The sequence below is a fragment of the Chrysochloris asiatica genome, unplaced genomic scaffold, assembly GCF_000296735.1.
Source record: "Chrysochloris asiatica unplaced genomic scaffold, ChrAsi1.0 scaffold00043, whole genome shotgun sequence".
Lineage (NCBI taxonomy): Eukaryota > Metazoa > Chordata > Mammalia > Afrosoricida > Chrysochloridae > Chrysochloris > Chrysochloris asiatica.
In genome coordinates this window covers 4,816,896-4,842,220 of record NW_006408561.1, presented here as the reverse complement: position 1 = coordinate 4,842,220, position 25,325 = coordinate 4,816,896, and the positions used below count along the sequence as shown (strand labels likewise).

At 40.0% G+C, this 25,325-nt stretch overlaps 1 protein-coding gene across 1 annotated transcript in view; it reads right to left on the bottom strand.

Moving 5' to 3' along the window:
• Positions 1-292: 292 nt before the first annotated feature.
• PPM1L (protein phosphatase, Mg2+/Mn2+ dependent, 1L) overlaps positions 293-25,325 on the bottom strand; it is a 445,625-nt gene continuing 420,592 nt past the window's right edge. The window contains exons 3-4 of the mRNA XM_006861791.1: positions 3,721-3,882; positions 293-639 (exon numbers count right to left, since the gene is read on the bottom strand). Coding sequence (XP_006861853.1) covers positions 293-639; positions 3,721-3,882 — 509 coding nt within the window. The remainder of the gene's footprint in view (positions 640-3,720; positions 3,883-25,325) is intronic.

Below are 25,325 nucleotides of genomic sequence, written 5' to 3'. Positions count from 1 at the left end.
TCACATCAAACATGTGAATGAATCTACAGCTATATATTTATATATTTTGATCATCGGATAAAGAGTGTGGGGGAAGCATGAAGAAACCATTTTCCAGTCTCTCAAATACATTGGCCAAGAACACCCTCTGTTCCTCACTGAATATAGATAGACCTAAGACCACCAGGGAGGGGGGAACCCATGTCTGGGATGGATGATCCTAATTATTAACTTCCACACCTTTCACTACATTAAAAAGAGACCAGTGTGTTCAAAGTCCTTTAGTGTAAGGCAGCTGAGACCCGTGAAGGGTTTACTGCTCTTCTGTTTTGCTGCTATTCCTGAACTTTACCACCATGACTGTTATATTGTCAGGGCAGCCTCTGTAAAATGATTGTAAAACAATGCTCTTGGCTCCAAAGTGAGGCTCATCCAAGCGTTCCTTGATGAATCGAACAGCTTCTTCATTGCTGAAAGCATCCCAGAGGCCATCAGATGCCAAGATCATGAATTCTGGCTGGAGCTTGTCCAGGTCAAAGGTCAGGATATCTGGGTCAGGGATGACCACGTTGAGATTTTTCAGTGGATAATCCCCCAGGGACCGAGACATGGCCAGAATACCCTGGACCCTCCAGGAGCCATTAAAACTGATGAAACCACCTGGAAAGACAGAAAGAGCTCATTAGCATAACTAGGTGACATCTCACAGACTGAGCACAGTCTAGGTGCATGCTTGTCAGGTTAACTAATAGGAACTGGGGCTGTAGGCAGTCCTCTTTCCCCCCTCACTGCTAGTACATGCGTCCTTGGCATCTTATAGGCCTTCAAGAATATGTAAATTTAAAAACTGAGGGTAGGGGGTGAGTGTGGGGGAGGACATCAGTTTAATTTAAACACCTCAACCTTTCAGTGACTGACAATAGGAAGCACTAGCACTAGGGATTCACAGGTAAAAGGATGCTGAAAAGGCAGGTGGATGGTCCTGAGACATAGAGGTATGCATCTTCAGCTTGAGGCCAACCTTTGAGTGTGCCTACGTAGGAATCCTGGTGTGGCACTGTGAGTTAATGCGCCACACTGCAAAGCCGTCTGAACTGCAAGGTTGGCAGTTCAAGCTCACCAGTTACTCCTCAGAAACCCTATACAGGGTCGCTATGGGTCAGAAATGACTCGAGGCACTTAACAACAATAACAACATAGATCTCAGAATAAGTCTCCAAATAGGATCAGGATTAAAGGAAAGCACATCTTAGTATAGTGGTTAAAGGCTCAGGCTCTGGAGTCAAACAGCTTGGAATTAATTCCTGGATCTAGCTGCACATGACAATGAATGAAAAACTCTCCTATCCTTGGTGTCCCTGGCTGCAAAATGGTGTCAATAATAGATCCTATCTTATTAAATTATTATGAGAAATAAAGGAGTTATTTCATCCAGATCACTTAACACAGTGGCCAAACATAGTACACAATTGATAATTATCTATTATTATTTCCTTAAGGAAGACAGACCTTTGTTTATCCCCATGCTATTTACCATATATTTATTAAACACCTACTCCATGCAAGACAGTTTGCAGGATATAAAGTTATACAAGGGCCAGTCTGGCAGGAAGGATAAGCCACACAAACTAATAGCTACAAGTACCAAAGAGTATTATTTTAAGGGAAGACTTTCTCTGCTGAATGCTGTGGGCAGATGGGGAAAGGGGGGTGATTTCTAGTTGTGATAACTAGGGAGGAGTGAGCATTAAGTCTAGGCCTTGAATGATGGGTAGAACTTTTGTAGATAGGGATTTAGTGGGTACATTTCATGATGTATAGTGAGCAAGAATCAGGCAGGCATGCTTTCAAATCTGTTCTCACTATTCATTGGTTGTGTGTCCATTGGACAGGTAACTCAACCTCTTGGAGGCTCCAGTTTCTTGGTCGGAAATGAGGAAGAATATCATTGACTTCATAAGGAGCTCTGGTAGCATAGAGGTTACGAATTAGGCTGTGAACCGCAAGGTCAGCAGTTCAAAACTACCAGCTGCTCCGCGGGAGAAAGATGAGGCGTTCTGCTCCCATAAAGATTTACAGCCTTGGAAACCCTGTTCAGGGTTGCTATGGGTCGAAACCGACTCGACGGCACTTAACAACAACACAACAACATTGATTTCATAAGGAAGGCACAGAGAAAGTGCATGTAAAGCAACTGACTTAGCTCCTAGCACATATGAGTCCAGACTAAATGGCAGCTTGGATCAGTATTGTTGTTGGAAGCCACATAAGGAGTGGAGACAGAGAGATCAGCATGTATTTGACCCAGGCTGGTTGCAGCTTTTTGTTATGCTAACCAAAGGGGAAGAAATCCAAAAAGGAAAGGGGAAGATACCACTGGAGTCAGTGAAAACACACATATAGGACTTGCTCTAAAATGCATGCACATTTGACCACATTCTATAAAAGAAGACAGCAAGTTAGAGTAACCACTTTGAAGATGGCATCCGAAGTGGCTTCTATAAAAAATCACTGCACTAGTGTGTGTGTATAGAGGTGGTGGTGTTTGGGGAAATAGTAGATAATGCAGGGAAGGGGAGGGAGGATAAAAAAGGAGCAACAATTTGGAAAAGAGCACTGGGTGCTAAGATGACCTTCCTAGGAGTATGATGTACACATAAGGTGGCATAGTGTATTAAGCATTGGACTGCTAAGCACAAGGTTGGTGGTTCAAACCCACATAGAACTCCAAAGGAGAAAAATGAGGCTATCTCCTTTGTAAAGATTTATAGTCTCAGGAACTATAAGGATCTTGGGGTCATTGGAATCTACTTGAAGGCAGTATGTTTGGTTTTGGTCTGATGCCCATATTCTTATCTAGTGTCCCCTTCCCACTGGCAGCACAAGGGAGGGTGTTAGCTGTATCTTAAATCTAGGGTGACAGTGGGCTCTTGAACAGAGATGGTACTTTCATCAGTATCAAAGACCAGTATCAAAGTATTTCCCTCCCCCTGCCGGGCTCATCAAAGCTTGATAGACACCCTTAAAACATTGTTTATTCCATCCCATCAACAGAAAACCTCACAAAACCTTGCATTAAAATTTATTCTGCATCTCAAGCAGGCACTGAAGCACAGGGTTATAATATAATTCAACATTTTCTGACTCAACAGTACAGCCTCCTCTGGTGAAAACTCAAATGCTGATTAGGTTCTGGGCAGAAGGTGACCTGTAGAGTGAGAGGCAATCTGAAGATTAACCCAGACAGCAGGGGTGATCTTGGGTGCACCCCACCTGCCTTCTCAGCAACTGTACCTGCTGCCTGGCAATTACAGAGAGCCTCCATGCTGTAGGGACAGTCAGGGTAGGGAAACAAGTCCTCTATCCCACAGGTATAAAGGAACCCCCCAAATATAACTATGAAAGGTAATAATCACAAGATAATTCTCCTTCAAGTCTTTGTTCAAATGTTATAGTCTTAGAGAGGCTACACTTATCACTCTATTTAAACGGCCCCGATAATCTCAGCTTTTAACTGAAAAAAAGGTTTCTTTGGCTTCTTTGGAGTCTTTGAATATGACGAAGGGCAAATTCAGCAACCATTTATTTGACAGAAAATGTTGCAAAGTCTCAACTATATTATCAGCAGTCCCTGTATGGATCTACTAATCCCTATACTTTATCCCTCAACATATCCTCCAGCAAGCCACCTTGTCCACCAAACAAGATGGCGGGCATTCCTCAGAATGTTCACAAGCTCACCAGCTCTCTTTATTCTCTTTCTTTCCTTCAGTTGGTAAGGTTTGTGATCATGAGACAGAGGAATGGCATTCCCGTCCTTGTCACACAAGACCCCACGTGAGTCTCCCACATTGGCCACGGTGAGGTCTTTATCTGATAGCAGAGCAATCAAACATGTGGTTCCTGAAAAACAGAAGAGATGTAATGTGGAGATCAGCAATGCATTGAGGCTCAGTTACTCTCGAGTTTAGTGAATTCTTTAGTCATCAAACTGCTCCTGTTGGGTGAGAATTTGACTGTATCCACTCCAGGAATGACAGCCATTCACTTCAACAACACTGATCATATCTGACAGTCAATTTACTTCACCATGTTAGATTGTCACTGAAATAGGCTAGGGTTACATTATCATTTTTCCAAATCGTGTTTATCTCTACTACTCTTAATTTAAACACATTATGTAGCACTGTAGGATAAGCACTTGACTGCAAGGATAGTTTGAACTGAAAAGTCGGTGGTTCAAACTTACCAGAGGCTCCTTGGGAATCCTATACAGGGTCATGATGACTCGCTGGCACTTACCAACAACATATTTAGAAGGATTAGTAGAAAGTCAAAGCTAGTTTGAAACTTCAGACATTGGTAAGTATTTTCTGCTTGTCATCAGCACTGAGATTGCTTTGCTGGAGAGATTGGAAGAGTTCCTTTGCTGGAGAGATAGGAAGAGCCAGGAAATGACAGATACCAACATCCAACACATTCTGTGGAGCCACAAGGGAGCTGCTGGTACAGGGAAAGGTTGAACTTCTCTATGCAAAGACTGGTGATCAGAACAGGTCAGCTCCAGGGTGTGATGGAGCAGAAAAACCTAGGGTGACGGCAGAAATGAGGTCCAGGTAGACAAGCGGTGGGATGATCAGTCAAAAGAAAAGCAAGACTGGAACCCATGCAATACACACCCTCAAATGCTTTTTGAAATGAGAATGGATAAAGGCAAATAGAGTTGACGCACTAGGTCCCTTGGAGCCTGCCTTGACTGCCTGCATGCTGCCCTCTGTCCAACTTCTGTCCTTTCCCACCTCTCTCTGACAATGACACAGTGTTTACAAATAACTGCTGCAATGCAAAACCTAGTAATCTCTTGCTTCAAACTGTTGAACACTTTGTCACTAATTAATTTTCACTAAAATTTCCCTCCTCATTAAGAAGGTCATATTCCATAATAAGAATGTAAACTGTATTTAAATAGACCTTTAGTCTTTTCATGTGTTGTTGTTGTTAAGTGCCATCAAGTCAGTTCTGACTCATAGCGACCCTGTACAGGGTTTCCGAGGCTGTAAATCTTTACAGGAGCAGAAAGCCTCAACTTTCTGCTCCGGAGCAGCTGGTAGTTTCAAACTGCTGACCTTGTGGTTCACAGCCCAATTTGTAACCACTACGCTACCAGAGCTCCTTTTTAGTCTTAATAGAACAATAAAAAAGATTGAATTCGGAAGTAGACATCAAACATCAATACAGGTAAATATCAAAAGTAGGGAGAATAATTAGCAGCTTCAGTTATTATAGTTCTGGCTACAATTCCACTCCTAAGCCTTCTTAACTAAGACCTGCCTTGATCAGAAGTAGAAATATATTTCTACTTCCGATCCCTATTTTTAATCTGAAAAACCGTGTAAAAGGAAAAAACAAACAAACAAGATGAATCTTTAGAATTATCCAGGAAAATTATTTTAACAAGAATAACAAAAAACAATACAAGGCACATCCTTAGATTTTGGCAGGTGAAAGAATACTTTCATTGGACATTAAATGGTCCAATGGTAGAATTCACATCTTTCATGCCAGAGGCATGGTTTAACCTCACGTGCAGCCACCACCACCGTTCTGTCAGTGGAATTTTGTGTGTTGCCATGATGCTGAACAGGTTTCAGAGAAGCTTCCAGACTAATACGGACTAGGAGAAAAGCCTTCCAAAAATCTGCCAGTGAAAACTCAATGGATCATAATGGTTTGATTCCCAACCCATCATGGAGATAACATACAACCAGGCAGCATCTCATTCCATTATGCGTAGTAACCATGAGTCGGGGGCCAATTCGACAGCAGCTAACAACAGTTTGGGGAAACCGTGTTAATAAAACTCTTGGAGCTGTTCTGTCTTGAAGACAATCTTCCTTTCCCACTCAGCACACTCTCTGGGTGAGTACATATGTGACCTAGGTTTCCACAACCATCTGAGCCTATGTCTAGTCTGGGTGATGTTCCTGAGGTTCATACCAACTGGTCAGTAGACATTTCCATATTCTACAGGTAAGTCAAATACATGTGCCTCCAAACATGTCTGGCAACAAAAATCAAACCCACTGCCATCAATTTGATTCTGCTCATAGTGACCTTATGTTGTTGTTGTTGTTAAATGCTGTCAAGTTGGTTCCGACCCATAGCGACCCTGTACAGGGTTTCTGAAGCTGTAAATCTTTATGGGAACAGAAAGCCTCATCAATCTCCCGCGGAGCAGCTGGTAGTTTCGAACTGCTGACCTTGTGGTTCGCAGCCTGATTCATAACCACTACGCTACCAGATAGTGACCTTATAGCAGAGTAGAATTGCCCCATAGAGCTTCCAAGGCTGCAATTTCTATGGAAGCAAACTGCCTCATCTTTCTCCTGTGGCTTCCAACTGTGGATCTTCCTGTTAGTAGCTGAGCTCTTAACCCCTGTGCCCCAGGATTCTTCATCACATCTGCCCATGTTTGTGATTCCTAATCCTTACCCATGGAGTACCTACGTTCACTTACTTTCTCCCAACTCGAAATCAGAGCATGATCCTCAACTTTTTCTCTTCTCCCTTGTTCCTATCAATCTCTAGGATTTACCCATTCAAAAATCTGTCCTCTGCCGTCTATCCTGGGTAGCTCGGTGGCTCCATAAGATAAACACTGGACTGGAATCATAAGGTCCATGACTTGAGTCTGGCAACTGTTCCATGCGAGAAAAATGAGGTTTTCTATTTATTCAAAGATTTAAAAAAGCCTCAGGAACCCCTATACAGGCTTGTTATGAGTCGGACTGACTTGATGACATTTAACAACATTGGTGGTGGTGGTGGTGGTGTGGATTTGGTTCTGACTCATAGTGACCCTGTATAGGGTTTCTGAAGCTGTAACTCTTTACAGGAGCAGAAAGCCTCATCTTTCACCTGCAGAGCCACTGGTAGTTTAGAACTGCTGATCTTGAGGTTAGCAACCTGACTTATATAGCATCATTAGTGTTAAGTACCGGGGAGTAGGTTCCGACTCATAGTAACCTTACACAGGGTTTCCGAGGCTGCAAATCTTTACGGGAGCAGAAAGCCTCATCTTTCTCTTGTGGAACAGCTGGTAGTTTCGAACTGCTGACCTTGAGGTTAGCAGCCCGATTTGTAACCACTACGCTACCAGAGCTCCTTTTGTATAGCGTAGTGGTTAGAAAAATGGAAAGAAAAGATAGTGGAAATTTCCATGAACTTTTTGAAACCCCCTCATATAATAGAGTTGCTCTGGCTGAAATAGTGAAATAGGGTTGGAGTGGAGGGCCAAAGCTCAGCGAAATGGCTCCAAAGCCTTTCCCTGGATCCCCAAGGATGGTATAGGACACAGTCAAAAAATCACTGATCTATGAGAAGGTCCAAGACTGATGATGCCAAACTTCCTAATACGCTGTATGTTCCTCCAACCTTTCCTCTTCTACACTATACTCTGACCACATGAAATTGGGAGAAGCGTGGACCACAATGGGTTCTTTCACACCTATGTATCTCTGCCCAGGATGTTGCTTCTGCCTGGAACACACACACCCATTCCCAGGCTAATAAATCAGCTGTTTTTTGTTTTTTTTTTTGTTATCTGCTACTAAGTCACAATGAAACAAATGCTGCTTGGTCTTGCACCATCCCCGTGATGTACTATGGATCCGGCTGTTGGGATTCATTGGGTTTTTACGGGCTAAAAGATGTGTACATGGGGTGTTCTGGTCAGAAACTGAACTTGGTATTCAGGTCAGAAGATTTAGAATTCTGCCACTGAACCACCAATGTCTTACTTAAGAGACCACTCCTCAACCTTGCCTCTCTTCTCCCCAAGGTAATATTTCTATTCTCTCAGCAAGGTTACCCTTGTAGCTGATAAGTGAGGCAGGGCAATGCCAAACAAAGTTGCATAGTTACTGAAATAGTTACTTACATACAGTAACAGTAACTTTATTAATCATCTCAGTATTAAATGGTTAGAGAAAATAGTGACAGCAAACTTCTGTCTCCTCCTGTATATTCAAGTCATTCCAAACGTCTTGCTAAATTTCAGAAAATCTAGAACTGTTAACTTTAATGAACTAGAGTTGCTGAAAGAAAAAAATTAAAAAATTAAATATAGTATTTATGCCAAATACAAGATTGCTGAGGGCCTATTCACAGTACCTGGAACTAGGTTAAGAACAACAAATAAAAGTATTCTATTCTTTGAGGCCCACTCTCCTCCCTCATTCTTGGCATGTATCTAATGTTGTTGTTAATTGCTGTGGAGTTGGTTCTAACTCTTAGCAGCCCTGAGTAGTGTTTCCAAGGAGCCAAAAATACAAAATATTTGTATTCTTGGTCTTCTGGTTAATGGGATGACTATGGAGAAAGGCATTCTTTCTCACTAAAAGAGGCACAATGTAGGAAGTGAAGGAAGCCTTTTAATGTTGGTCTTCCTGTTTCCCAGAGTGTGGCAACCATCTTGCAAAGAGAGGAAATGTCTGAGGGCCAAGGCAATCTGTGGAGGATGGTAGAGCAGAGCGATAAAGAGCCTGGTCTCTGGGAACACTACAGAACTGTCGAATCTGCCTTTAGATGTTTTGTTCTATGCAGTAACAAATGCCTTTAAACTCTTAAGGCTTTTTAAGTTATATATTTTCTTTCTTTCAACATCCTAACTGATTGAGGGACTTGTAGCCCAATATAAGGCTTACAAAATGTCAACAGGAGATTTAGAGTGTGGCTGCTTTGATGTATTCACATTTGTTGGATATTCTTAAGATTCCTGGTTTGCCAATTCCTTTGTTAGAAATACAGTTTCAAAATTTTAAGAGCTACCTCATGACACAGATTCTAGGAATGTACTGCTTTGAGAAAACATGGACTGTGGCTGTGTTAGCAACAGAATTTTAGACCTGACCCAAATGAGTAAGTTCCAGATGGCACCTAACAGCAACTGGAGAAGGAAGAGCAAGTATCAGTCCTATTTTTATGTAGATAAAGAAAATGGGACTCCAAGGGCTCAAGTGTCTTATCCACATTACATCACTCAAGGTGTCTGTTGAATGACTGAATGACTGAAATACTAGCAAAACAATATTAAAGCATTTTACTATGTGCCAAACATCTTATTTACATAATGTAACTTAGTCTTTACTACTCCATGCAGGCATGTTGTTGTTGTTATGTGCTGTGGAGTTGGTTCCGACTCATAGTGACCCTGTACAGGGTTTCCGAGGCTGTAAATCTTTATGGGAGCAGAAAGCCTTATCTTTCTCCCATGGAGCAGCTAGTAGTTTTGAACTGCTGACCTTAAGGCTAGTAGCTCAACTCGGAATCACTACACTACCATGCTCCTTACAGGTATGCTAGCAAGTACAAATGTGGGAAGACTGATGATGCCAAACCACATGGAGGTCTCTAAGGAACCAGGAAATAAGCGAAAGAGACAAGGACCTCCCCACTGAGCCCAAAGAGAGAACATTTTTATGGCAATACAAATTTGTTTGTTACAGTCATTCACTTGTGGAGATTCTGCTATAACAGCACTAAGAAACTGAGATAGTGCATGTTCTGTTGAGTTCTATTTTAACTTATCGTTGTTTAAAAAAATGTCAAGAGTTATTTGGGTGATGGGATTATGGATCAATTTGTTTTCTTTTTTAATACTTTGTTAAGTTGTTGTTGTTAAGTGCCATCGAGTCGGTTCCGACCCATAGTCACCCTGTACAGGGTTTCCAAGGGTGTACTTTACTAAGATTAATTTAATAGGCTATTTAAAGCCAAATTTTAGTCACAATGGCCTTTGTCTTTACCTTTAGGAAAAAGAAAGAAATTAAGGAGGGAGCAGCAGGAGTAAGGAGGGCTTGGGGAGAAGGGAGATGAGAGGTCTAATTTTAGAGCTGGTATTAAAACAGCCAAAGAGCTATTCATTATACATAACACAGGAAAATCAGCACATTTATAGGATGAGGAGAAATAGGTCTATCTTGTAAAGATTTGACAATAAATGTTAGTTCAATAACACCATTTCAGAGTTGAGATGACATCAAAGCCTAATAACTGGCAGAAATTATATTGGTGTGCAATATATTGGAAAAAAAAAAAAAAAAACAGGCCAAAAGCAGCCATTAATGAAAGTATCAGGCAGGAATGAAAAGACCATTATCATGGGTTTCTAGACCCATCTTCCACAGCCCGTTCTGAACACAGATAAAGCACAGGGCAGCTTGCAGATAAGACTCTTGCCCCCACCCAAGTTGGACATCAGCCTTAAGCTCACCTGCTTAGAGTTGTTTCCTCAGTTTTTCTCCTAATAATAAATACTGCGGCAGAGGCAGATGTGTCAGGGATCATTCAATGGCTGAAAACTAAGGAGTGCACTCAGTTGAATCTTTCCTTCTTTCTTTCTTTCTCTCATGTCTATTATGTGAGTTCTTGTAACACCAGCTGTAAACTCTCTCAGAGCCAGGCCTTCTTCAGAGTCACATTAATGTATGTGGCTGGGCTTTAGTCTAACTATGTGTGGGAGGCTGCTAAATTAATAGTAATGAATGATTCATACCATAAATCAATAGCTCCACTGTAATGACTCTTGTAGGAATGAGTCTGAAAGCCATTTTATGTTAAGAGTAGACAGCGATTGGGAAAAGATCTATCTGTGAAGAAACATGTACAGGCCCAAATTATGAGAGCTTCGATAGTATGTACTCACTACATGTCAGGTTCTGTGCTAAGTATCTGGCATATATAATAACGTCTTTCATCTTCCTAACAGTCTATGTTAGGAAGCAGTTGTTGTGGAGTGCTGTTGAGTCAGTACCACCTCATAGCTATCCTGTATAGGGTTTCTGAGGAGCAGTTGGTGGATTTGAACTACTGATATTGTGGGTAGGGCTCTGACAGTCTATGAGGTACTATGATTATTCCCTATTTTGCAGATGACAAAACTGAGATTAAGTGATTAGTCCAAAGTCACACAGCTAGGGACAGGCAGAACCCATCTAGTCTGCTGCCAAAGTTTTGTTTTCAGCTTTGAGGTGTGCAGTTTCTTGCTCATATTTAATATTTTTGTGAAAATTAGATAAAAGGTGCCTCTTCCTTCCTAGAATGGTCATAGTACAGACTCCAATTGACAAGGATCACAGTGTGACCACTAGAGCTCTATATCCCAAACAGGCATAACAATATAGATAACAGTGCTGCTAGGTTAGAACTCCCTCCCACCCATCCCACCACCAAAGGATAGTCAATCAATGAGGACTTTTACCAGACAGCACAACACAGGATTTCTTCATACAGAGGTGGCCCTATAGCCAGATCTGGATGAGTCAGTAAGACAGCAACACACCTGAGGCCAAAGGATATCACCGAGAATACATCTGCCTTCAAGACCTGAGATACTAGGATGGCAAACTAGCTTTGTCAAATGCTATGGGATAAACATTGGACTGCTAATCTCAAGGTCAGTAGTTCAAACCCACCAGCCACTCCACAGGAGAACGATGAGGCGGCCTACTCCCATAAAGATTTATGGAAACCCTAAGGAACACTTCTATTCAGTCCTACAGAATCCTTATGAGTCAGAATCAGCTTGATGACAGTGGGTGTGTTAAACTGAGGAGGCAGTGATGGAACACACCTATCTGTGCAGGCAGGTTCAAGTGAGTGCCCCAGTTTGAAATAGACAATGGTATATCATTGGGTCTTCTTTTGTAGTTGAACCTGCCTCAGCTTCCCCTCAATGCATGCTGGAAGGCAGAGTGACAGAAATTATGTGAGAAACAAGTCTATTATATATTGGAATTTTCTTTTCCTTTCTGAGATTTCTGCATAAGCAAAAACATCAAGCATTAGTGACACTGGATAAATATGAAGCATTCAACTTGATGACAAATTCTATGATTTTAAACCCTAGAACCTTATTGTTTAATTCTAGATTCAGGGATCCCTGGGCTCTTCCCTAATAAACATATATATTACTAGCATAAAGTGGCTGGAAAGCATATGAAACTGTGTATGAGGGCCAAAAAGTGTTGGGCACAAATGAGGTGTGCCACCCTAAATATGAAAAACAATCTCTTTAATGTGTGTGCCTGTCATAATAAAAACTTTAGAATCTGATGGAGTATTCATTTAATTTTCATACTTTGCCAGAACTAAAGTAGAGATATGTCATCTGATGCTCATGAACACTATTCTGAAATGGAAATGGCTTCAACTTCACATTTCAATTGCCATAATAATAATGTTTATTTCACACTTGAGTACAGCTTGGACATCCTTTTGATCCTTCTTTTTCAAATCAATATGAACATGTTAAAGAGAACTGCTTTCTATTTAGACGATCAACTGCATTGGGGAGTCTCAGCAAACCATTGGCTCTCTGTTTTACAGAAGACTTCATATATACTCTCTCAGGCATGACTGTTTTTAGGTCCAAGTACCCAGACACGTTACTGTGATACTCATTAACACATTTCTCATAACTATTGTTGACATTAGTTCAGATTACAGTGTGCTACTGAAATTACTTTATAATTGCATAATCAGAACCCAGATTCTAAGTCCAGTATCTTCTAATAGTAAATAAAATTAATTTCATGGTTGCTTTGATTCTTCCTACACAGGCCAGAGAAGTATTGGCTAAATATGTTTTTTCACTTCATGATATCTGAATGTTTTTCAGGGAGATATCCAGAAACTTTAGAACTTAAGAGTACTCAGAAAATGATAAATACTGCCTCTGCTTTTTTATGAATACTATGGGAGTACAGTATAATGGGATCTTCTTAAGTTAAGTTTTATTAAAAGCAGCATTTGCTCTGGGGGAGGTGTAGAGTATAGAAGTCTGGATGTAAAGCATAGCTGGAAACATGAGGTGAGTAACAGAGAACTGTATTTATTTTCTTACTTATTTTTTTTCTTAGACTGGAATTAACTCTGTTCCTTACAATTTCAATTAAAAACAAATCTGGCCTCTGAGATTATTAAGTTATCCTTATTAAAATGACCATATAGCTAGCTATATGCCTATTTACATATAATGTGTTGGTTAGGTGGAATTTGGAGATATCAACTGAGGTTCCTGTCCCCTTGTGCTTATACATAACCCTCCCCCACTCAGTTTGTCACTCACTGGCAGAGGGAAGATTAGGATTGCCATGATTAGAATGCAAAGATAAAGAAAAATAATCCTGCTTAGTTTTTAACTTTTAAAGAGAGCATAGAAACTCACAGTAGGAACAATATTCTCAAGAAAAAATCTTTTTCAGAATCCATCAGCCATGGTTCTTGCCTTTAAGTTCTCTTTGTTGCTTCCCCTGACCAGTAAGGTGGGAAAGGCAAGAGTGGAGAAGGTGGAAGAGTATCCAGAAACAAAGGAAAACAGGAGGGAGTCTTTGATGTAAGAATTCAGTGGAAGTTAAAGGCTTTGTTTCCAGGGCATAGTGCATGAAATCATAACCCCTACTCCAGGATGGAGAGGCAATAGTTAAATGAGAAGCTTATTCAAATAGCCTAATATAAATGGAGGAAAGCATCTAAGAACTACTCACTCCCCAGGAAGGAATGAATAACTCAAAGGAGCTTCAAAGTTCAGGTGATTAGACCTTCCAGCAGTTGCCATATTAACTCTAAGATCATCTGGGAGAAAGGGGGGCAAAAATATATATACCAAACTTGTTGTTTACAAAGAAGAAGCTGAGAAAAATCAGGAAATGACTGAATATACCTTTAAGTGAATGTGGCAAGATATCACTATCAGATCCAGTGTGCACTCAAAATCTAAGCTACACTCAGTTCTAGAGAGATAAATTAAGTTGCATCTCTACACATACTGATTTTGTAACTGTAATTTGTGTGTGTATATTCACAGATCTCTCAGGTCTACTGCACATTATACATCTTACATTTTACCTTGGCTTGGAAATTATGGAAATCTACTTTTAAAATGTTATGGCCAGCCTCAAAAATGTTTGATAACAACCATGATTTCCCTGGTCACTGAGTTAAAACAAGTCAATGAGAGTTAAAATATGACCCTGACTATATCCCACCTAATTAAGGAGCTCTGGTAGTGTAGTGGTTACGAATTGGGCTGTGAACTGCAAGGTCAGCAGTTCGAAACTACCAGCTGTTCCACAGAAGAAAGATGAGGCTTTCTGTTCCCGTAAAGATTTATAGCTTCGGAAACCCTGTACAGGGTCGCTATGAGTCAGAACCAACTCCATGGCACATAACAACAACAACAACAATTTAGAAATTGGCAACTGGAATGCAAAGGTTGGAAACAAAAAGGAAGAATCAGTACTTAGAAAATATCGCCTTGGTGATAGAAACAAAGCTGGAGTTCACATGATAGAATTTTCCAATACCAATGAATTTATTCATTGCAAATATATTTTTTAAACAACATAAAAGATGCCTATACATATGGACCTCACCAGGTAGAATATACAGAAATCAAAATGACTACGTCTGTGGAAAGAGAAGGTGGAAATGCTCCATATTATCAGCCAAAGTAAGGCCAGGGGCTAACTATGAAACAGACCATCAATTGCTCATAATCAAGTTCAGGCTGAAGATGAAGAAAATTAAAGCAAGTCCGCGAGAGCCAAATTATGACTTTGAATATATCCTACCTGTACTTAGAGATCATCCGAGGAACAGATTTGATGCATTAGACACTAAAGACCAAAGACAAGAAGAGTTGTGGGATGACATCAAGAACATCATACAGGAAGAAAGCAAAAGGTCATTAAGAAGATAAGATAGAAGGAAAACACCAAAATGGATGTCAGAAGAGACCCTGAAACTTGCTCTCCAGCATAGAGATACTAAAGCAAATGGAAGAAATGAGGAGATAGAAGATCTGAGCAGAACATTTGAAAAGTCAGCTTGAAAAGACAAAGCTAAATATTATAACGAAATGTGCAAAGACCTGAAGTTAGAAAATTAGAGAAAAAGTTCAAACCTCAACTTGCAGTATTGAAAGATTCTATGGGCAAAATATTGAATGATGCAGAAAGCATCAAAAGAAGATGGAAGGAATACACAGAGTCACTATAACAAAAATAAATGGTAGATGTTCAACCATTTCAAGAGATAGCATATGATCAGTCATTGGCAAAGAACAAGGTGCCGGAAACTGATGGAATACAAATTGAAATCTTTCAACAAACTGATGTGGCACTGAAGGCACTCACTCATCTCTGCCAAGAAATCAGGAAGACAACTACCTGGCTAACTGGCTGGAAGAGATCTGTATTTTTGCCCATTCCAAAGAGAGGTGACCCAATGGAATGCAGAAATCATCAGACAATATCATTAATATCAATCACATGTAAGTAAAATTTTGCTATCACATGTGAGGAAAGTTGTACTAAAGATAATGCAAAAAAAGGCTGTAACCATATATTGATAGTGGGTTTCCAGAAATTCAAGTCAGATTCAGAAGAGGATGTGGAACAAGGGCTATCATTACTGACGTCTTGGCTGAAAGCAGAGAATACCAGAAAGATGTTTACCTGTGCTATATTGACTACACATAATGTTTTGATTGTGTGGATCATGACAAGCTATGGACAACAATGGTAAGTATTAGTATTCTGGAAGACTTAATTGTGCTCTGAGGAACTTGTACATAGGCCAAGAGACAGTTGTTTGAACAGAACAAGAGGACACTGAATGGTTTAAAATTAGGAAAGGTGTGCACCAAGATTATATTCTTTCACCATACTTATTCATTCTGTATGCTGAGCAAATCATCCGAGAAGCTGGATTATATGAAGTAAAACATGGCCCCAGGATTGGAGGAAAACTCATTAACAACCTGTATCATATACAGATGATACAATCTTGCTTGCTGAAAGTGAAGAGGACTTAAGTACTTATTGATGAAGATCAAAGACTACAGCCTTTGGTATGGGTTACACCTTAACGTAAAGAAAACAAAAATCCTTACCACTGGACTAATAAACAACGTCCATATAAATGGAGAAAAGATTGAAGTTGTCAAAGATTTCATTTTGCTTGGACCATCCATCAGCACCCATAGAAACAGCAGTCAAGAAATTAAATGACGTATTGCATTAGGCAAATCTGCTGCACCAGATCTCCTTTAAGTGCTGAAGAGCAAAGATGTCAGTTTGGGGACTAAGGTGCACCTGACCCAAGTCATGGTATTTTCAATAAACTCATATGCATGTGAAAGTTAGAGAGTGAATAAGGAAGAACGTAGAAGATTTGATGCATTTGAGTTATGGTGTTGAGGGAGAATACTGAAAGTACCATGGACTGCCAAAAGAACAAATTAGGCTGTGTTGGAAGAAGTGCAGCCAGAGTGCTGCTTGGAAGCCAGATGGCCTGACTTTGTCTCTCATACTTCTCATATTATAAGAAGGGACCAGGTACTGGAAAAGGATATCATGTTTGGTAAAGTGGAGGGTTGTAAAAAAAAGAGGAAGACCCCCAACAAGATGGACTGGAACAATGATGGCAGTGATGGGCTTAGGTGTAGCAGCGATTGCGACATTGACCCAGGACTGGGCAGTGTTTCGTTCTGTTGTGCATACGGTCGCTTTGAGTTGATACCAACTTGATGTCACCTAACAACAACAACTAGAACAATACCAAATATGGAATGATGCAGAAAGCATCAAAAGAAGATGGAAGGAAAACTTTCACTGTGCCAAAAAGAAATGTTTAATGTTCAAACATTTCAAAAGGTAGCATATGATCAAGAACTGATGGTAATGAAGGAAGAAATCCAAGCTTCACTGAAGGCATTGATGAAAAACAAGGTTCCAGGAACTGAGAGAATACAAATAGAAATCTTTCAACAAACTGATGCAGCATTGGAGCCACTCACTCATTTATGCCAAGAAATTTGGAAGACAGCTACCGGGCCAATGAACTTGAAGAGATCCATAGTTATGCCCATTTCAAAGAGAGATGACCAAAAATGGAATGTGAAAACTATTAAACAATATAATCAATATCACATGCAAGTAAAATTTTGCTGAAGAAAATTTAAAAACGGTTGCGATAGTACATCGACAGGGAACTGCCAGAAATTCAGAAGAGGATGGAATAAGGATACCATTGCTGATGTCAGATAGATCTTGGCTGAAAGCAGAGAAAACCAGAAAGATGTTTACTTGTGTTTTATTGACTATGTAACATTATTTGACTGTGTGGATCATGAGAAACTGTTGATAGGAATGGCTATTCCAGAACACTTAACTGGAACCTGTACATAAACCAAAAGAACAAGGGGATACTTAATGGTTTAAAATCAGGAAAGGTGTACGGCAGGGTTTTATCCTTTCACCATACTTACTCAATCTGTATACTGAAAAAATAATCCGAGAAGCTGGATTATATGAAGAACATGGCAACAGGATTGGTGGAAGACATTAACAACCTGCCATTTACAGATAATATAACCTTGCTTGCTGGAAGCGAACAGGACTTGCTGATAAAGATCAAGGACTACAGCCTTCAGTATAGATTGCACCTCACAACTGGACCAATAAATAACATCATTATGAATGGTGAAAAGATCGAAGTTGTCAGACTTCCTTTTGATTAGGTCTATAATCAACATTCATGGAAAGAATAATCTATAAATCAAGCTACACGGTACATTAGGCAAATCTGCTGTAACAGACCTCTTTAGAGTGTTAAAGGGCAAGATTTCAGTTTGAAGACTAAAGTGTGCTTGATCCAAATCATGGAATTTTCAATTACTTCATATGCCTGTGACGGTTGGACAATGAATAGGGGAGACTGTAGAAAAACTGATGAATTTGAGTTATGGTGTTGTAGAAGGATATTAAAAAATACTATGGATTGCCAGAAGAATAAACAGGTGTGTGTTAGAAGAAGTACAGCCAGAATGCTCTTTAGAAGCCAGAGTGGCAACACTTAGTCTCTCATACTTTGGACATGTTATCAGGAGGGACCAGTCCCTGGAGGACATCATGCCTGGAAAAGTGGAGGGTCAGTGAAAAAGAGGAAGACTCCCATTAATATGGATCGACAAAGTGCCATTAGGAATGGGGCCAAGCATAGCCAACAAGTGTGTGGATGGCATAGAGCCAGGCATAGGGTCGCTATGAGCTGTGCATAGGGCCACTATGAGTTGTAACTGACTTGATGGTGCCAACAACAACAATAACTTGCTTGGAGCTGAAGACTGTTTCTATACTCTAATCCGTCCTCAAAGAATTCTGCACTCTTTGGCAGTTTTGCTAAAAGAGCTTTGTAACATTGCTGGAGCAGGGCAGAGGCCAGGGCAAGGGGCTGAGGTCTAGAGAGTGGACTTCCTGTGGGCACAGCTGAAGTGAGGCTGTCATGACTGATTGTGTGGATCATGACAAGCTATGGACAACAATGGTAAGTATGTAATATAGGACTGAATGTGTGTGTGTGTTGGCTAAAGAATTTTGTGTTCTGATGAGGCTTTTTGCTCCAGTAAAGATTTATAGCGTCAGAAAACTTACATATGACTTGACTGGCATTTTTGGTTAACTGTTTGATTTTCTCATTGAACCAACTTGCAATTTCTGTCACTTAAGACTGAGGCTATATGAATAAACTATTGATAAACCTGGGTTTGCTGATGTAACACTTGTGTGATAGCACCACCATACTATATGGTTATGCTATTGCCCAGGAGGGCAGGAGGCAGGGAATGACCATGGAGGGTGAGCGTGGCGTGGGGTGGGCTGATGGCATATAAGGCAGCAAGAACAGACTGATTATGAAACACTTGCACTGAAGCCTTGATCAAGGATAACCAATTTCCAAAGGCAGCAAGCAATGAGCTGATTTCTGCTACAGATGCCTGGCTAAGTTAGTGTCACAGTATAGGAAGTTGAGGTGTGGATAGGGCAAAGCAGGAGAAGTTTTAAAATGTCAGAATCTTAAACAGATGTCATGTCACAATGAAGAATGTCATTAATCAAACAGCTTCAATGACCTAGATACTCTCTTTCTGCTCTCATATACCAACTGCCACAAAAGTTCTGCATGGAACATATTATTATTACGTCCATTTTACAGATATGGAACATGAAGAACACCAAATTCACATAGCTTTTGCTTGCTTTGTAGAATGTATTAGGAAGTTTCCCATCCTCTTCTATATTCTGAAATAATTTTAGTAGAATTGGTAACAGCTCTTCTCTGAATGTTTGGTAAAACTCACCAGTGAAGCCATCTGGACCTGGACTTTTTTTGCTTTGAAGCTTTTTGATGACCTGGTTAATTCCTTCCTTTGTTATAGGTCATATCGTTTTCTACTTCACTCTGTGTAGGTTGTGCTTTTCCAAAAATGTATCCATCTTTTCTAGATTTTAAAATTTGTTTAAGTACAACTCTTCATAACATTCTGTTATTCTTTTTATTTCTATTGGTTCTATTGTGACATCACCCATGTGGTTTCTTATGCATGTTATTTATCTTCTCCCTCTTTTCTTTTGGTAGGTTTGCCAATGGTTTGTAAATTTTGTTAATTTTTTAAAAGAACCAGCTTCTTGTCTTGTTGATTCTTTCTATAGTTTTTCTGTTTTCTACCTCGTTTATTTCTGCTCTAATCTTTATTATTTCTTTTCTTCTGTTGACTGTAGGTTTACTTTGCTGGTCTGTTTCTAGCTGTTGGAGATGCTATATTAACGTGTTGATTTTGGTTCTTTCTTCTTTTTGGATGTATGCATTTATTGTAATAAATTGTCCTCTCAGCACTGCTTTTTCTGTGTCCCAAAGATTTTGGTATGTTGTGTGTTCATTCTCATTTGTTTCTAAGAACTTTGTGAATTCACATTTTACTTCTTCTATTACCCAGTAGCTTTTCAGTACGGTGTTACATAGTTTCCATGTATTTGACTTTATTTCCTTGGTTTTCATATTGTTGATTTCTAATTTTTCACAGAGCTTTTGAATAGAAGAGCTGGAATTTGGATCCAGGTCTGATATCTTAAATTACAGTTTTTACGTTTTCTACAGGATGCACAGCCTTATCAAGAGTGAGGCGAGAGACATCAGTTTTAGCAGCAAATAGCTTTGGTTTCTATTTGCTTCCACTAAAAGAATAATACAAAGTAATATACAATTGAGATATTAAGGAAACCTTCCCAGTACAATATACAAATACTGTATAAAATAGTTACATAAAAAAATGAATGGCTTGGCTGGCAAATTGGTATATCATTTCCTTGGAGGTCAGAAACAATAACAAAGCTAAAAGCCAAAGTGGCAAGTGAGAGAGAGGAGCTGATCAGTTTGGAAACACCACCCTTGCCCAGCTCTCTAAGACTCGTAAGACACTGAAGAAGGAGCTCTTGGAGTATTTCGAATGTCATGAAAGAGACTATACTTTCTTTAGAGTCTTCGGAGTTGGCAGTTATATTAAATAATTCTTCCAGTGATCCTGAGTGATACAATGAGGTAACAGGTTCAGTTAAGAACAAGGAGATTGTACAATTAAATAGGAAGCAATGCACCAGACTGTAAAGCCATTTGAACTGCAAGGTTGGCAGTTCAAGCTTACCAGGTGCTCCTTGGAAACCCTATACAGGGTTGTTTTGAGTGGAAACCGATTCAATGGCACTGAACAGCAATCAAAACAACTGTGCTATATATAGTTCTAAATTCCCTTTTAATCCAAACTGATTAATATGTCAATGGCAAGACGCATATTTTGAACTAAGAACTAAGAGGACTTCAAGAAGCATAACCATCAGCATCTAAACCTTATTCCCAGAACCCCTAGAAAGTCCTCATCTGGGTGGCAACTCACTGCCCTTTTGGGTCTACCTTAACTTGGACTGGCTTCTGAAGATAGTCTTTTCACTTGTCAACAGTCTATTTCCCAGGCAAATGTAATGAAGCCAAACCTGACTTGAATGGAAAACAATGTTTTAAAACATTAACCATGATTCACGTAATTGAGGCAATTTTGTGTAGGGTGCCAGTAGAGGAAATGCTCTAATTTTGCTTCTTGGAGTTCCTGACTAAGCCCAAAGTTTGAGTGAGTCTTGTTCACATTGAAGTTGGTTCTGGTCCATGAGCATGTAAAACTGTCAGGCAGCAGAAACCTGGTGGGAGGGGCCACCCGCCTTGGTTTCCTGTGTTAGTCTAACTTTGAATAGTCCCTGAAGGAGTTACAACTCCCAGGGTGGTATTGTCCCTGATTTGCTGGCTTTTGCTGCCCTGGTTCCTACAAGAATCTGGCTGAATTCATGAATGAAGCTTACAGAGCCACTGAACTCCTTTGCTAGCTAGCCTGCAGGTTCAAGTTATTCATTCACTCAGCAGGCATTTAACAAGCACAAAGGCATTCTGACACATGATGTGGGCTCAGAATAAAAAAAAATGAAGTTGGTAGGTAAATAAGGTACAGTTTAATGTGGAGTGGGAAGGGAGAAATAGAAAAACAATTCTATTATAGTTAGAATTGAGAGAGGCAAGCACAGAAACCAGCCTGTGAGGAGGAGATATTTGAACTGAGTTTTAACTGATGAATAGGATTTAGCCAAACAAAACTGGTGGAAGGAAGACTGGGATTGTGCACATATATGTGTATGTGAGTATGAGTATGTATATGTGAAAACAAAACAGAATAACCAAACCTTTGTGTCAATTCTGATTCACAGTGTTTCTATATGACAGAGTAGAACTGTCCTATAGAATTTCCAGGGTTGTAAGGAGCTCTGGTAGTGTAGTGGTTACAAAACAGGCAGCTAACCTCAAAGTCAGCAGTTTGAAACTACCAGCTGTTCCGCGGTTGAAAGATGAGGCTTTCTGCTCCCATAAAGATTTACAGCCTCGGAAACCCTGTGCAGGGTCACTATGAGTTGGAACCGACTCCACGGCACATAACCACCACCACCAATCTGATGTGGAGTCCTGGTGTGGCGCTGTGGGTTAATGCGCCAGACTGCAAAGCCGTTTGAATTGCAAAGTTGGCGGTTCAAGCTCCTCGGAAATCCTATACAGGGTCACTATGGGTTGGAACCGACTCGATGGCACTTAACAACAACTATCTGATGTGATGTTGCAGGTGATTGCGCTGGACTGCAAAGCCAGTTTGAACAGCAAGTTCGGAAGTTTACGCTCCTCAGAAACCCTATACAGGGTCGCTATGGGGTCAGAACCAATTCGGCGGCACTTAACAACAACAACAAACTTAATGAGGAGTCCTGGTGTGGTGCTGTCGGATAAGTACTGGTCTGCTAACAGGGAGGCTGGCAGTTCAAACCCAACAGACATGCCTCAGAAACCCTATACAGGGTCACTACGAGTAGAAGCTGGCTCCGTTGCGCACTTAAGAACACTCCTTATGGAGGGCCCTGGGAGCACTGTGGATTATCAGCTGGGCTGCTAACCACAAGGTCAGCAGTTTGAATCTACCAGATGAGGCTTTCTGTCCCGTAAAGACTTACAGTCTCAGAAACCCTATAAGTTGGAACTGACTCCATGGTGTCACCATAACCACCAGTCTTTATGAAAGCACATTGCCACATCTTTCTTCCACAAAGACATAGGTGAGCTTGACCTTTCTATTATCAACTGAAGGCTTCACCACGGTTCTACCAGTGTATGTGAAGGAGGTAATAAATAAATGGTAATAAATAAATGAAAGAGGATTTTTTCCCTCCATATTTGGAAACATTTAAAAGTGTTTTTTTAAGATGATAATTTGTAGGGCATTTGCTTTAAACATGACTCCAAAGACATGTCAAATCTCAATATGTTAATTATTGACATTAAGAAATGTAAAAGTCAAAGTTCTTAAACATTTGTTGTTGTTAAGTGCCATTGAATCAGTTCTGACCTATAACGACTCTGTATAGGGTTTCTGAGGAGTGACTGGTGAGCTTGAACTACTGACCTTGGGGTTCAAACCGACTGCAGTCCAGCATAGTAGCCCATAGCACCACTGAGTTACAGGTAGAATAGAGATCTACACACCATTTAAGAAAACTGTGTTCAGAAAAAAAACATGAAAAAGAAGAAAATTCTCAATTTGACTTTAGGATGTTCACAAATCATCCATCTAGATTTCTCTGTAATTAGTTAACTGTTGAAGGCTCTGGGTGCATGCTATAGAGCCCAATTATAGTACTTTAGAAAGTAAATTGCTGTATTTGATTTTTCTCTTACTCTGTTTTCAGTTCACATGTTTAACCTTATTGAGTCAGGGAATATATTGCTTTTTTTTTCTTGCAAATTTAATCCGATGTGAAAAGGAAAATTTATAGCCTTAAGGATCTTAAATTAAGAACACATGCTATGTCATTTCCTCGATACAATGGTTGAATGACAGACATCCAGCTGAGGAGCTTAAAAAGGTGGAAGGGGAGTCTTAGCATGATTTAGGATTTAAACTCTAAGGAATAATTTAGAAATAGTTATTATACTTGAAAATTTTTATAAAAAACTGCTGACATGTCATTCCTAGGGAGGGCTAGCTTAAGATAAAGAGGAAAAAAAAAAAAGTCCAAATGGTTATCCAGAGATAAAAAGATATATTTCACTAAGCACTAGGCAACTGGCCAGCTAATACTTTTGAAAGTATGATGAGGAAGTGTTGTAAAAGCCCTTGGCCTTAAAGAGAATCCATCTCAGACCCAAACCTGGTAGATCTGTACCAGTTTCCAAAGAAGGAAAGATTAAGTCCCAAAGACTTTGGGATATCAGTTTTTAGTATTTATATTGGAGAAATTTATTTAGTTGAGGCTCCAGTTGGATCAGCAGATGGGAAGCAAGTTTGTTCAGCACTTTCTACCTAAATTTGCTAAGTGGGAGAAGTTATTTATAATCATTAAAAATATGATGAGGTATGAGTGTCAAAATTTCCAATCTGAATCTTGAAGGTGCCAATGCTGGAATCACTTCAGATGAAATAAAATGTGTCTTCTCCTTACTGCTTGTCCATTCAGTCACTCTGCTTTCTAGGGCAGAGGATAAGAACTTGGATCATTTTCTGAAAGATAGCCTTCAGGGCTGCTCATCCTTAGTGATTAACAGAACCATTGTAGAAATAAAATAATTTTTCACAAGATTTTTAGACTATTTACATGGAGAGGAGATGTACTCCTAATAAAGAATTAAAAAGATGCCAAAATAGTGTAAATTTTGCTTTATAAATGAAAAATGAAGCTCCAGATTACAATCATTCTTATATGCAATCTGTAGCCAGTCTTCTACTATACATTTAGATAAGGCAATGTAATGTGACGTATTGTCTGAAGTGGACACAGATAGATTCATTCATCAGGATTGTGGCTTCAAACCACATTTACTAACTCACATGGTTTCTGAGGGTCAAGAACCCAGGAGGGGCTTAGCTGTGTGGTTGCATCTCAGGGTTGCTCATGAAGTTGCAGTTACACTGTCAGCCATCTTAGAACTCAATGAGGGGAAGGTTTGCTTTGAAATGAACTCACATGGCTTTTACCATTTTGGTCTCTTCACTGGCTTTCCAGCTGTCCTCATGCAATAGCAACTAACTTTCTAATTCCCAGGGCCACCTCACATCAGGCTTCTCTCAGAGCAAGATACACAAGAGATGGAGAGAATAAGAGAGCAAACTCAAGACAGAAGCCACAGTCGTTTTATAATCCACTATGAAATGTAACATATCATTTCTACCATAGTCACCCACTAGAAGGGGGTTAACTAAGTCAAGACCACATTTATGAGGAGAGAGATTAAGTTCTGGATAAAAGAGTCCTGGTGTGGCTCTGTGGGTTAATGTGCTGAACTTCAAAGTCAGTTTGAACTGCAAGGTCGGCAGCTCAGATTCATCAGTCGCTCCTCGGAAACCCTATACAGGGTTTCTATGAGTTGGAACTAACTCGACGACACTTAACAACAACAACATGGATATAGTTTTTAATTATCACAGTAATGTTTAGCAATGAGTCTAGTAATAAAAATCTGAGTCAGCAAAGCACAGATCAGAATATCAAGATTTCTTTTCCTTAAGATTTTTACATTAAATACTGACCTCATTTAGGATTCAAAAATGAAGGGCTTTCTAGAGCACTAAGGTAGCATAGTGGTTACGAGTCAGGCTGCCAACCTCAAGGTCAGCAGTTCGAAACTACCAGCAGCTTCGTGGGAGAAAGATGAGGTGTTCTGCTCCCATAAAGATTTACAGCCTTGGAAACCCTGTGCGGGGTCACTATGAGTCACAACCGACTCCATGGTACTTAACAACAACAATCCTCATCAGTATTCAATGAAAAAAGAAGCGTCAAAAAGATGGATGGAGAGAACAAACAAGATGGCGGATTGGGTGGAAGTGTAGCAGAGAGCTCCGCCAACAACAACACAGAATACCC